Consider the following 14,733-nt stretch of genomic DNA (forward strand, 5'->3'; position numbering starts at 1 on the left):
TTTTGAAAAAGACCAAAAAAAACAAAAAACAAACTGCAGATGAATGTTTTAGTGCAAATTAATTAAATGCTTTGTCTAAGAGTAAAGGTCCTGTCCAGGAAAGAGACCAAGTCATACATTGAATGAAACAGACGAGGATAAAAGGCCTAATGGGAAAGAAAAGTTTAAAATTCAAATATATCTTGAAAATCACAGAAAATCTATATAAATGATAAATGGTCACATTTTCACATAGTGCTTTTCCACCTTCAAGCCACTCAAAAGTGCTTTACATCAAGCACCCACTCGCCCATTCACACACACATTCATTCACCGGTGTATTCAGACACTGGGGGTGACGTGGGTTAGGTGTCTTGCCCAAGGACACAATGGAAACCTTCATCTGTGGGAGCTGGAATCACACCGGCAACCTGTGAGTAAATAGATCTGACCTCTCAACCAATGATGTTTATGTCGAGAGTGGGATTGGAACCGCTAATGGTCGGATCAGTGGACAAACTCCAACTGTCACCCAGGCAATTAGAAAAAAAATTCAATAGATGTATTTTATTAGTTGATATTTAAAGCTGTATATGATTTTGCATTGTCTTCCTTATTTTTCCCATCTAATCCTGGCTTATCCAGATGCACCACATGCAGATGATGACCATAGCGTAGCAGGAGATGAGGAGGAGGTAGATTCTGAAGAGGAGGAAGTCCAGGATGTAGCCCACATGACACCACTTGCCCTGCAGCTCGCTCTCCTTCTGCAGAGACTGGAGGTGTGCTCTCAGGTCCCCCACGTACTGACAGATCTGCTGCAGCTCAGGGAGGGAAACACCTGCCACACAACCACGCACAAAGGCACTCATTAAAGAGCCCGTGTTATGCAAAAGTAACAACTTCTCTATGGATGCGAGCAGATGGTGTACCTCACAACATGAAAAGTTCCACAGTTACCTCCATAATTGCTCGTTGAGTGTGGGACGGGCACGTTGTTTTCTGTTTGGGTGACAGTTGGCGGCGATGTGCAGTTAAGATTATTCGATTTTCCTTCTTCTTGTTTTGTGGCAGGTGCTTCATCCTCTAGCCAGCGGTAGCAGATGAGACGAGCGATATGTTTGAGGACAACTATTCTGACCCAGTTTGGCACCTCCTTGTATTTCATGGAGTTGTGGTGGAGAACATTGGTGATGATTACAGTTTCCAGCAGACTTATCACCATCAGAGCCAGACAAACAGAAAAGTAGATACCTAAATGTACACAAAATGTCCAACTGTTTAGTGCTGTGGAAATTATAGCTAGAAATCTTTGAAATGAGACCACTCTGACCTATTATGGGTGTGCCATTAGCTGTACTGGGCAGCAGGTCGTTCATGATGAGGAGGAAGACGGTGTAGCCCAAGATGAGGGTCATCTTAAAGGAGGCGCGGTCCACACTGTGCGGAGGCAGGTAAAAGGACAAGATGTCGATGATCATCAGGAAGGAGCTGGGGATCAGGAGGTTTACCACGTACAGAATCGGGCGACGTTTGATCACCACCTGAAGTAGAAATGACATCCAAAACATTTTAGTGCCGACAGTTGAATGCTTTTCCTCCTTGTCTGCATCTAATATTTTTGCATCTTCTCAATTTAATTTTCACATTTTTGTTGTTTTTATGTGAAGTATTTTGGTCAACTGAAGTAGTTTTAAACGTGTTATATAAATAAACTTGAATTGAAATGAACTTGCTATATTTACTGTGTGTAAAAGCATTGATTAGGTTTATTTATCAGTGCTAAGCCTCACCCAAAAGGTTATGATGTCCCACTCGTCGATGCCAAACTGCAGGATGGAGGTCTCGCCCAGAATGTTCACCAGCTCCCACTCTCCACTGGCCTCCAGGTAACGCTTGGAGTTTCCAGACATCTCCTTAAAGGTGAGAGCAGGGCTGACTCGTACATCTCGGACTGTGGCAGAGGAAAGAACTTAAATTTAAAGAACTGGAGAAATATTTAGGACAAGAACAAGGAACCCAACTCACTGGTGTGCATGTAAGAGCCAAAGGTAAAGGTGCAGTTCTGAACGTCAAAAGGAAAACTAAAGATCTTCAGGTTGCAGGCGGAGACGAGCCGAAGCATCCTGTCCCAGCGGATATGTCCCGTGTGGTTGACGTAGACAAAGGGACAGGCCTGAGACACATCATCGTCCACACTGTAAAAAGAGTTCAGACGGAGGAGTGAAAAGAGCAGAACACAGATATCTTCTCTCATATGTAGTGACATAAAAGTAAAATGTATCCACTTGAAAATGTATTGTACACATACCATAAATGTGTACTTAAGTATACTTTAGTACTTTTTACTTTCTGGAGCTCAAATATTTGTTGTTTAACTGTGTGAAAAAGAGCACAAGACAGAAATATGCCACTTACAACTCATAAACGATGATGTCTGGAGACCACAACTGCTTCACCGGGAGAGAGATTTTGGTAACACCATCACACTCGTCCGGATCCCATATGAGAAACTCATGAAACCAGTACTGTAAGGAGATTTGTGAATGACAAGAGGCGGGTTGCCAAATATTGTTCTCATATAAAAGTTATTGGACTTCAAAATAATAAGCTGATTCATTTTAATAATAGAGAAGAAATCCAAGAAATTACTCAAGTAAGAGAACAGAAGTAGCTGTAGCTGTGTGGACGTAACATCTGAGTTATATTTTGACGTTAACTGGAAGAACAAAACATAAAATAATGAATGAAATAATGTAAATCTGGTCATTTCAAAGCATAGGCCAAAACATTTACAAAAAATAAATAACTCTATGGATACATGACACCAAGGGAAACAGCACTCTACCAGGTCTGCCTTTTAAAAAAAAAAAGAAAAAATCAACAATATTTAAATTTTATCTTCATATGTCCCTTCTTGTTAATTTTTCCACTTGAGCTGACCCCTCTCACTCTCTCTTTCTATCTTCCCTGCAACTTCAACATGCTTTAGCACACACACATTTATGTATTTATTTATTCATCTATTTATTTTTTGTCATGTCTACAAACTGTCCTGTTAAGTCCTCTGTCTTGTTATTTGAAGCAGTATGTCTTGTCATCAATATTACTTGGATCAACAATCTTGTATTTAAAAATGCTTATACTGTATGTCTCTCAGGCTATAAATAAATACATTAATAAAAAAAAAGAACAACTCATATCTGAAGGAGCGGTGCAAGACACACAATAAATGTAATACTGTCAGCCTAATTAGACACACTCACAGTGGGAAAAGTAACCTATTTTTTACTTTTAGCAGGAGAAATTCAATGCAAAATGATGCAGTCCCAGTACGATTTCTCTTACTCAAGTTATTCAAACTACTTAATGATCTACTGGATATACTACTATACCACCAGTCAGTACTTACCAGTCTAAGCCAGAGAAAAGTAGTAAGAATCTGTGCTTTCTCGTTCTGAAATGGACCAAATAAATTCAATCATCAGACTTGGAAGTAGCAGATTTAGTAAACCGTGAGGAGCCTTGTACTGACCACTCCCAGGACTGCGTAGAGCGTGAACGAGATGTTGGTGACGGTGGGGTTGCTCAGGTTCACCGCAGGTCGAAATGACTGGAGGTCAAACACAGCCTGTATGGACTCATGGGTCGGACCGCTGTGCCCCTCCTTACACTGCAGTTTACCGTCACACAAAGACACTGGACAACAAAACAACAATTATCAAGTCACACACACACAAAATAAAATAAAAATGAAGTAGCCCTCATTCATAAAGAGGTTGGATGCCATACCTGATAATAAAAGTAAGCAAAAGAGGCTGAGTTCCTGCAGGGTCATTGTGCACCGTCCTTAAGTACCAGGAATGAGATACACTGCTGGTACAGAGTAAAACTTCATCCTGCAATGGTTTTTAATTGGAGGGGCATGCTAATCAACTCCCCTGAGAGACAACTGCAAGTTTAACAAGTGATGTTCTCCAATTAGTCTCTACAAATACCATAAGAAGTATTTATTTCAAACAGTTTTATTGTTTTTATTTAAAATGGAATGGTACAAAAACACATCTTTATTTTGCACTTGTTTAAAAAATAGAAAATACACGGAAATGGCTTATAAACACATGGGCATAGCTTATGTACATGAATATGTCTATAAACTAAATCATAATCAAATTTAAGTTGAAAGAAATAATGTTTAAAATGTAAAATTATAAAGAAACTCAATGTTTAGAGGTCACATATTACGCTGTTTTCTGATCTATGTTAGAATGTTGTTTCCTCATCACGAACAGACTTGGAGTTGTGTTTTGTTTCATTCACACGTTTAACACACAAACCCTGCATCTTTAGGTTTAGAGTTCTTCTCTTAAACAGAAAACGCTCTGTTCTACCTTGTGATGTCATGTGGTAAGTGATGCATTGTATTTTATAACTCCATGCACCTCCATTAGAATCATTTGGATGATTTCAGCTCTGGATTGTGCCATGTTTTTTAATAATAGTAATAATGTGTGTTTTTGGAGGTGACCCGGATGCACTAGGGCCCACCTGGCCATGCCATCGGCCGATCGCCTCAACGCACTTTAGTTCAGTTTGCACATATTTATTGTAATTTACAGAGTGAACATACCAGCAGAGCACTTAAAACAGTTTCAGTAGTGTCTGCCCCCTTCCCTTGTTGCGGTCACACGAACAGGGCTGTAACATATCTGAACTAAAGTTAAAAGGTAGGAGTTCACTTGAAAACTACAGCTTCATGACATCACAAGGTGGAACAGAGCATTTTGAGCTCTGGACATGTAGACCAGGGGTCACCAACCTTTTTTAACCTGAGAGCCACTTTATGGGCACTGAGTCATACAAAGAGCGACCAGTTTGAGACGCTCTTCTGAAATAACACATTTTCTCAGTTTGCCTTTAGTTATACATTATTAATAATGATAAATGATAATCATCTATGTGAACACACTGATCATGTTGCAAGACACTGATCACATTTGATTTCTCAAAACAATTATCAACAATGAGCAAGGAGGGAAACAGATATCAGTATTCAGCACTTTAACTTTACTAATCTTAGTAACTGTTACATTTCCAGATGACACATCACTACACCTCATAGGAAAAGTGTCCCATTTTCACTATCCACTGACAAACCTTTTTAACAAAACATAAATAATGCACATTGCACCATGTTTCATAAAGTTATCAATTATGTAATGTTAAAGACAAATAAGCTTACATATTTTAAAATAAATCTCGGTTGCGTTGTGTGACTTTGACTTTGTGGTGAAAAAAGCCTGTTGTTTACCCAAAGCTGCGTTTAGCTCTGGGCTTGTCCTGCCCATAGTGTGCGTCCCTGTGGGTAGTTAGTGTGGAGCTTTGTGAGACGTAGTGAAATGTCCCTCCACATTGTGCCGCTTTGCCGTCACCACAGTCGCTCCGCAGATGAGATACGCGCAGGTTTCTTTTACAGACTTAAATCGTTGTGAAAGTGATCTCTTTATTTTCTACCATGTTTTGGAGTAAGAAACTGCATTCAGCGCATCCTCACAGCGCTCGCGAGCGGAGCACCGGTTTTGTCACGCGCACAATACTGACCTTTGAAGTGAGTAGGTCAAAGTTCACCTTAACTTATCTAAACTTCACGTATAATGAACATATGTTTAAGATATTGTCATTTTTAAATCTATATAAACGCAAGGGTGATAAAAAAAAAAAAAAAAGCAACAGAATAAAATTAAATTTTAGATGCAGCTCATTAGTGAGTTGTGCTATTTTTTAGAACCGGTCTGTGGGCGACTCATGTGGGGCTTGGGGGCGACATGGCGCCCGCGGGCACAGGGTTGGTGACCCCTGATGTAGACAGACTGATAATAAAGGATTACTCAAACATGTGTGAATGAAACAAAACACAACTCCAGGTCTGTTTTTGATGAGGTTACAGGATTATAACATGGCTTAAAGCTCACAACATTTACACAAGTACATTTAGCACTATAGGACCTTTAAACTCAAAGAATAACAGGACTTGTTTTTTAACACCTCTGATTGGGCCTTCCTCTCACCTATTTTATTTTTCAACACTCAGAGCCTCCCGGGACCTCACGTGCAGCTGTTACTGTCCAAACAATAAGTGCCTAATGTTGAGGTACTTTTTACTGTTTCTAAATTAAGTTACCAGTAAAAACATTGTCAGTGGTGGATGAAGTACTCAATTTTGTTACTTAAGTAAAAGTACAGATTCTGCAGCAAAAAAAGACTCAAGTAAAATTAAAAGTATCACATGAAAATATCTACTTAATTAAAACTATTAAAATATCTGTTTTAAAATGTACTTAAAGAGTAAAAAGCTAAAAGTATTTTGCACTGATTTTGAGATGTAGTGGTTTTGATGAAGATTTGTGCTGCATTTTATTCAATAGAAACAACTGAATGGTTGTATTTCTTTGCGATTAAAAATTTAAAACCCTATATTACATCTTTTGAATAACCTAGTAAAGTCCTCAAAGGAGAAAAGGAAGTGGAAACCCATGAATTCTAAACATATGCCTAATTTTTGTAGAGGATAGAGGCTGAAGAGCAGGTGAGGCCCAGCAGGTACCGCTCCTTGTTGTCGTTGATGCCTGATGTACGTCCACCTGACTCCAGATGTAGTGATTGGACTTTCGGCTCCTTTGTGGGATCCGAATCTTTTGGATCTGTTCATGTCAAAGAGCTGTTCAAAAGACTGGCTCTTTTTATATTGAATTATATGACAGGAGCCAATGTGAGAACTTATTTAACTGCAAACTAATCACAGAGAGAAATCACTAAGGCTTAGATCTGTTTAAAACTGTTCAAACTGAGTGTGGGAGAGAGTTTACCCTTTGAAATTATGAAATTATAAATAAAATTCAATAATAGTTAGGCTCTTTAAAAACTAACTGTCATTAAGATGCTGAATCTTTTTTTGTGTGCACAAGGCTCTCCCTCATGTCACCTGCTCTGCTTCTATCCTGATTCTTGAGTTGATTCAGAGTTAATAAGTGTAAAAAGGCAAAAAAATAAAAAATAAAAAAATTGTAAGAAAAAGATTTGGTTCCAACAAACTGTCCCAGTCCTAAATATGAGAAGAGACTGCTCCTTTAATATCACAGGTCCAAGTACATTACACACCTGCTGCATTAACATAGAAACTGTCTGTTCTTTGTCGTTCTGTGAAGGCAACAAAGCTACTTCAAATGTAGCTGAATAATACAATATTTTAAAGATGCTTTATGTAACTTTTCTGGGAGAGTGTCTGCCACCTGCGTGTCTCTGTGGAGATGTTACTGCTTTGCCTTGAATGTTCCACAGTGACATTAAACATTCATTCATTTTTTAAATAATTATTTATAGATATTTTTGAGCACTTGTACTTTACTAAATACAAGATGGATAAGTTTATTACCGTACCGTGCCACATTACAGTAACATCTCCATGGAGACACCTGAAGCTTTGACTCACCACTCGTAAAATGGCCACTACTGTAACTCTTAAAGTTGCATTCATTACACCAAATGTCCAAAGTCTTTGCAGAAAGTATCAATTTTTTGGGAAACACTTCATGTTCAAATGCATTTAACAGGGATTATTCTGGAGTTGGTTCAATTTAATGCAGCTGCAAACCCTGAATAACAAAAGTAAATATATATAATATTAATAGAGCATGCATCATCAATTCACCAGTTTAGTGACTGACTTGAACCAGAACAAAACAGATGAAGAGATTGTCAGCTGAAGTATAATTCATGTTATCAGATTTTACTTTCCCAAAACTCAGGCAGTAAAAAAAAGGATCAGCTCTTCTTCCTGTCTGTTTTTAACATGGGTTCTGTTCAAAATGACATTGTTCATTTCCATAATATGTCACACTGTCACACAAATTTTATCTGTAAAGATGATCATGTCACATTATATATTTAAATTTAATATATATCTATATATATATTTAAATTTAATATATATCTTGCTTAATATATCTGATGTCTTCTGTATATATATGTGTATATATATATATATATATATATATATATATATATATATATATATATATATATATATATATATATATATTTATATATATATATATATATATATATATATATATATATATATATATATATATATATATAAAATGTAGAAAGTAAAAAGTAAAAATAAAGAAAAAAAGCATTGAATGAGAGAGTGTGGCCGAACTTTTAACTGGTAGTATATTTGTATGTTATATATAGACTCTACCTGTCCTTCTTTTGGTTGTTCTGCACAGCCATTTCACCTCCATCCATCCAATGTAGAGAATATCCTCTGTGTGTTTTCCTTATTGTAGGTAAGTATGAAAAAACAATATTAACTGAGAAAAGTTAGCCTATTTCTTATATAAACTGTGTAATAAAAATTATATGTAATCTCTAGAATATAAAATATAGCCTCTGTAACTAGATCTATTTAACTTAAAAGCTTCAACTTCTGAATTTGCCCCTCCATGTCCAAACTTGTCCCACTTTTGCTCCTTTTTGGTGGTTTTCCCTGTTGTGGCATTAACCCTCATGATCCCTGTGCCCACATGATGACTATGGTGATGAAGCTAACTGATATGAAGATGATGTAGGTGACGAAGATCACTCTGTCTGTGATGTAGCCCATCTGAAACCACTCCTCTGAGGTCTCACAGCCACTGCGCTGCTGCTCCACCTGCTGGCGGATCTGGTGAAGTTCTCTGCCCAAGCCCTGAAGAGCCTCCACTGTCTTGCTCCTGGGCACGGGGGCAGACTGTTGTAGACTCTTGTATGAATCCGTGACTACTGGAGACATAGAAATGGTCTTTGATTAGAACACCGTATATTCACTAGACACACTCAGCTACAAATTATTAGGCTATGTATATTTTGAAATAGGCCTAAGAAAGGATTTTTTCGCTACATATTCTAAGCAGGCTAAAAAGAACCAAATGTTTTGAACTGAACTAGAACTAGCAACATAGATAAATACTTTTACAAAATGCATGCCACCCTCACTACAAATTTGAACATGTTATTCTAAATTAATGAAAGCGTGCCAAGTGATAGGGACGTTTTTATATGAGGCTGTTATCGCAGATTGTCAGCCGCATCTTTATCTGATCTAGGGCAGCTGTAGCGATAACATTAACCAGAAATCATTACAGTGAGGTGAGTTCAGGGCACTGTGAAATTTAAAGATTCACTAAAGAGTCTACCACCTATTTAAGACATTATAACAATCTACCATAAATAAATGTCTTCTTTTGTCATTAAAGAAGAGATATTGTGCTCTAACTTGCTGTACATGACCTGTGACACCCATAGATCATTATGTTATAATTTGCACATTTTAAAAGGAGTGAAGACAATTCCGTTCAGTTCTCAATAGGTGGCTTGGATGAGCATCAAAACGTCTTCACTCCTACAACTTTTTGTCCTGTTGACAGATTTGAATTTTTCTTTTACTGTGGATCATATCTGGACGACTGAGGGATTACACAGACATCTTGCACATTTTAAATCACAATATTCTTCTAAAACAATGTAGCAAAAGAAACAAGCCTGCAAACTTCTGTGTTAGACACCGCTGTAGATGTTGTCGCAACAAAGAGCTGTGAAGTTGTTAGCACCTCTCATGGGGCAGATAGGGGCAGATCGCAATAGCAAGTAGCAGAGTTTTTTTCATTTACGCCAAAATGACTACAAAATGCTGCCGAATCCTACACGTATCACAGAAAATAAGAAAATAAAATTACAGAATGGAGTAAAGTAGAGAGCAGTGCGTGCATGCCGGTGGGACAGGGATTGACTGACAATATGGCGTCTTGAAAATGAGCGATTAAAGATTGTTCAAACATGCACAAATCTCTCCTAATACAACTTTGGGAGCGTAAATGAGAAGGAATAACAACTACAACATGGTTAAAAGCTCCGAAAAGTCGATTCTGCATAAATATTTCTGCTTTAACATGTCAACAGAATTAGTTGGTTATGTTTTGATTAATAGAATATACCTTGTACAGCAGGGTTTTTAATTACTGTGTCCTCTTTCGCTTTAGGCTTTGGTGGAAGCAACACGAGAGGTCCGAAAAACTGCAAAATGACCACTCTGAGAATCCAGGGAGCCGCGGAGTTTTTAGCAAAGCCACACAGCAGGTTTGTGATGACGATGGTCTCCAGTAAACTCCCCACCATCAGAACCAGGCACATGGACAGGAACACATCTACAGAAAGACATAGGGCTGCATTGATTAATCGTAATTGAATTGAAATCCCAATTTGAATGGACGCAATTAGCAAATCACAAAGGCTGCAGTTTTTGAACTTGCATGATTATTCTGCATAAAAAACTGCTAACCCTGTAGATTAAATGTTCTGAAATGCATGGGATTCTTGTATTAGCTTGTCAAAATGTGAAATTTAAACAGAATCTCATTATTAAAAGAATAAATTCCAAGTCTAATCGGAATATAAAAATCGCAATTTGACATTTTCCCCGAATCGCTCAGCCCTATTTCCCATAAATATTCCATACTCATCAGTGGTATAGTGTTCCCGGTGACTGGCAGCAGGTTGTTCATGATGAGCAGAAACATGGTATAGCCCAAAATGAGAGTCATCTTAAAGAGGGACCGGTCCACACTCTGAGGAGGCAGGAGGAAGCTGAAGAGGTCCACTGCAATCAGGAAACAGCTGGGGAGGAGCAGGTTCACTACGTACATGGTAGGACTGCGCCGTACGGTCACCTATAGTAACACATGAGATATTTTAAACTGAGACTGGTATAGAGATCGACACACAAATTAAGTAGCTCACCCACAGCCCTTTTTTTTTTTTTTTTTACTACAAACGTATAAGGAAGCTGTGTAGTCACGTTTTGTTCAGTTATCTCTTCACTGTGAAATGTTCAAATTAAGCTTTATGTGTATGTTTTAGGCAGCAGGTCGGCCAAAACAAAATATCGGCCTGTGCTGGAGATTGAAGGCCGATACTCGATGTGCTAAAAAGTGCAAATAGTACATACTGGAACTCCAAAATTCAGGCTTATCATTTCATCTACATAGTTTCTCATATTGTATTTTTATAAAGGTATAGTTTTGGTACTGATTACTTTTTTCAACTACTTGCAAACAATGAATAAATGTATAAATGAACAGGCAAAAACATATCCTAGACTGGCTTAAAGAGAGGATATTTTACTTCTATGATGTATTAATTGCTAACACATAACATATTAGATCACCGTGTTACCTTTTGTTCTTCTGTAAATGCCAAAAGCAACATATTAACATGTTTAATAAGTTTCAGTTTTGATTTTGAGCCTCTGAGTCAAAGGCTGTGTGTTCTGCATGAAGCTACTGCACATCGCATCAGGTTGTTTGTCCAGTTGTTTACAGTTTTGTGTCATGCTTTTCTATATTTATGGAGAATTCTTATGTGGGAGCATGAGAGAGGCTTGTGGGCAGAGCATTGGACAGAATCCTACAGCTAGCCATAAGGAACATTTGAATAGGGCCCAGGAGAGCATGGATGACATCAAAAACCAAAGGTAAGAACATTATAAAGTTGCATTAAGTAACTTTTCTTGTAGGGGCTATGGTACTTGCTTGTCTCCAGATGTTATTGCGTTGCCTGAAATGTTTCACTGTATGACATTAACAGGATATTCAGTTACTTGTGTTTTTATTGCTCAAAAATTCTTACTGTGAGCAGGCCCATCTCTCCACAGACCTGACCTGTCACTTGACCTGGTGGTGAGACTCCATGGATATAGATTAGTTTAACACCTTTCTGTGGAACCACTTGGCAAAGCAATAACACCTCCATGGAGACGAGCCGGTGGCAGAAAAATGACTCTTTAAGTTTCTGACTAGAATGTATAGTACAAATATAATCCTCACATGATAGCGCAGCTCCTGGTAGGTTGCTTGTGTGCTGGATGGAAGTTCTAATTTCATCACTGTGATTTCGACTAGCTGCCACTCGCCCATTGTAGTCATGACCTCTTTAGAGATGTTGTTTCTAAAATCGTCTTCCCAAACGGTTTGAAGTTGCATATCGTTAGCTTTAAATAAAAAGATTCCTTTAGTTTATATTACATTGTCAGAATAAAAAACATTCACTCTTGAGTCTCACTCTTGAGTATGTAGGAGTTGAAGCTGAAACTGCAGTTCTGAGTGTCAAAGGGGAACAGGTATATGTCGAGTCTACAGGAGCTGATGACCTTTACTGGCTGATCGTCAAGCACCGTTCCATCGCTGTATATGTACACGTACGGGACCGATGGGGCTGTATTCTTCTCCATGCTACAGTGGAAATGTGGAAATATTCATGTGGGTAGAATGTTACCCTCAACCCCCTCAGTACCCTCAAAAACATATCTAAAGTTGTGTTTTGTTTCATTCACACATGTTTAAGTAATCCTGGGTTATTGGGCTGTCTGCATCTCCAAAGCCCAAAATGCTCTGTTCCACCTTGTGATGTCATAGTTTTCAAGTTAACCGCTCCCTTTTACCTTTCGTTCCATAGAGATTGGCAATTCCAAGGTTAGAATTATCCAAGTGGTTCTAGTGAAGGTATATGGCATTTAAAAACACAGTGGAGCGCTTCGTGTATTATCTTATGACATTTCAAAGTGGAAAAGTGTTTTCTGTTTGTGTCGTGATCCCGGTTTGCTGTCCTCCCGTGCTGTGTTTTCCCCCCTCCCTCACCTGCCTGTCTCCGGAGCTGGGCGGAGTCCTGCTCCTCCTGCGCACACCTGCAGCCTATCAACCCAATCAACACCACCTGCAGTGGATAAGAGGAGCGAGGACCAGACACTCGGCGCCGGAACGTCCGCGTGTCACACATCTCCGCCCGAGTACCAGCTCCGGAAACCCTGCTCCTGTACCTTCTCGTCATCCCTGGTATGGTCTCCAGTTATCCTCACCCTGCACTCGTGACCCTTCCTGGTCACGGACCCGCACCCACGCTCCCCAGCACTCTTGGATTCACGGACTATGTTAACTAATGCACTGACCCTTGAAATATCCTTGCTTCCCGGTTTTGTGGATTTATGAACTCTAACTCTGAACATTTTTGTGAATAAAATTCTGTTAAACCTTCGTGAGTCGCGCAATTTTGGTCTCTCCATCTTACTGGTTACGACAGTTTGAGATAAAAACTCAGTCTAAATATGCAGGGTTTGAGTGTTAAACATGTGTCAATGAAACAAAACACAACTATAGGTCTGTTTGTGATCAGAAAATAGCTATAGAAACTTACACTTACTCTATAGAAACTGTTACTCACAATTCATTAATGACAATGTCTGGCACCCACAGTTTTTCTCTTGGAATCGTCAGCCAGTCAGAGCCACACTGTTCTGGGTCCCATCTCATAAACTCATTTTCCCAGACCTAAGAAAGCAAAGTGTAAATTACTTCATTACATCAGTATTATTATATATAATACATGTGTTACATCAAGACTAGCAACTTACCAAGAACTGCCAAATAAATGTTGTCAGAAGCTGGGCCTTTTCATCCTGAGGAAAAAAAATACAGATTTAAAGATGCACTAGGGATTTTTAAACAGTTTTTCCTGTTTGTTTCCATGGAGATGTTATTGCCTTGTCTGGAATGTTCCCATCGTACTGTACTGACTTAACTATCTTACTGAAAAACACGCATTCATACTGGAAGTGGGGTCTCCTCTCCACACATCTCACCTGTAACTTGGCCTTGTCACCGCAGAGACACGTTTATTGCCATACTTTCTAGGCAAAGCAATAACATCTCCATAGAGACAAATAGATGACAAATGCTCCACCCAAAAAGTGACGTAGTAAACATTTAAAGAGCCCACATTACACTATTTTCTGATCTGTGTTACAATGTTGCTTCCTCATCCTCTTCAAACATACCTTGAGTTGTGTTTTGTTTCATGTTTAACACGCAAACCTCCATATTTAGCTTTCCTCTCAAACAGAAAACACCATGTTCCACCTTGTGATGTCATGTGGCAATACATACACCTTCACCAGAATAATTTGGATCATTTCAGCCCTGGAATCAATCAATTTCTACTAAACGAGAAGTAAAAAATAGCTGTTAACTTGAAAACTACTGCTTAATGACATCACAAGGTGGAGATGTAGACAAACTAATAAACCAGGATTACTTAAAGATGCGCGAATGAAACAAAACACAATGTTTTTGATGAGGTAATGACATTATAACATGGCATAAAGCTCAAAAGAGTCCATTTTGCATAATATAGGACCTTTATATTTCACAGTTATTATAGTGTTGTGAACTTACCACCCCCAAAATGCCAAACATGATAAATTCGACAGAGACCATAGTGTGTGTGCTGAGGTTTGACACTGGTCTGATGCTGTTGAGTTCAAAGACTGGACTGAGAGCCTGCAGCAGAGCAGTCGGGTTCGGAGAGGTGCAGTTCAACATGACAGATCCCCCGTTCACTGGAGGACAAAAACACTTTTAAATAGAACTTATGATAAAACAGAGCATGGATTACAATGCAGGTTAAAATGGTACTTACCGCACAGAAAGAGACTGATGAAGATGAACAGAACCCTAGAGCACTTGATTTTCTGCTGGTGGCACTAAAATATCAGCAGTATGTAAAGTAAGTGTGTTTTTACATTTCCAGTTAAGTTTGTTTCAAAAAGCAGAGGATGTAGTCTTAAGCCTACATAATAACACTGTATTTACAATGTGTAGCCAT

The 14,733-nt window shown here is 38.6% G+C and overlaps 2 protein-coding genes across 2 annotated transcripts; both read right to left on the minus strand.

Moving 5' to 3' along the window:
- Positions 1–605: 605 nt before the first annotated feature.
- On the minus strand, positions 606–3,817 carry LOC117369826 (5-hydroxytryptamine receptor 3A-like). Its single transcript, XM_033965172.2, has 9 exons — positions 3,772–3,817; positions 3,515–3,678; positions 3,392–3,436; positions 2,398–2,507; positions 2,008–2,177; positions 1,773–1,933; positions 1,313–1,523; positions 934–1,233; positions 606–820 (listed from the first exon to the last, which is right to left on the minus strand). Exons 1-9 carry the CDS (start codon positions 3,815–3,817, stop codon positions 606–608), a joined length of 1,422 nt encoding a protein of 473 aa, XP_033821063.1.
- Positions 3,818–8,200: 4,383 nt separating this feature from the next.
- Positions 8,201–14,688, minus strand: LOC117370338 (5-hydroxytryptamine receptor 3A-like). The gene is made up of 9 exons (XM_033965734.2): positions 14,548–14,688; positions 14,304–14,467; positions 13,484–13,528; positions 13,294–13,400; positions 12,139–12,308; positions 11,904–12,067; positions 10,538–10,748; positions 10,017–10,226; positions 8,201–8,805 (listed from the first exon to the last, which is right to left on the minus strand). The coding sequence occupies exons 2-9, from the start codon at positions 14,448–14,450 to the stop codon at positions 8,549–8,551; spliced, it is 1,311 nt and encodes a 436-aa protein (XP_033821625.1). The 5' UTR covers positions 14,451–14,467; positions 14,548–14,688; the 3' UTR covers positions 8,201–8,548.
- Between the last annotated feature and the right edge of the window lie 45 nt (positions 14,689–14,733).

The sequence above is a fragment of the Periophthalmus magnuspinnatus genome, chromosome 4 (assembly GCF_009829125.3).
Source record: "Periophthalmus magnuspinnatus isolate fPerMag1 chromosome 4, fPerMag1.2.pri, whole genome shotgun sequence".
Classification (NCBI taxonomy): Eukaryota; Metazoa; Chordata; class Actinopteri; order Gobiiformes; family Gobiidae; genus Periophthalmus; species Periophthalmus magnuspinnatus.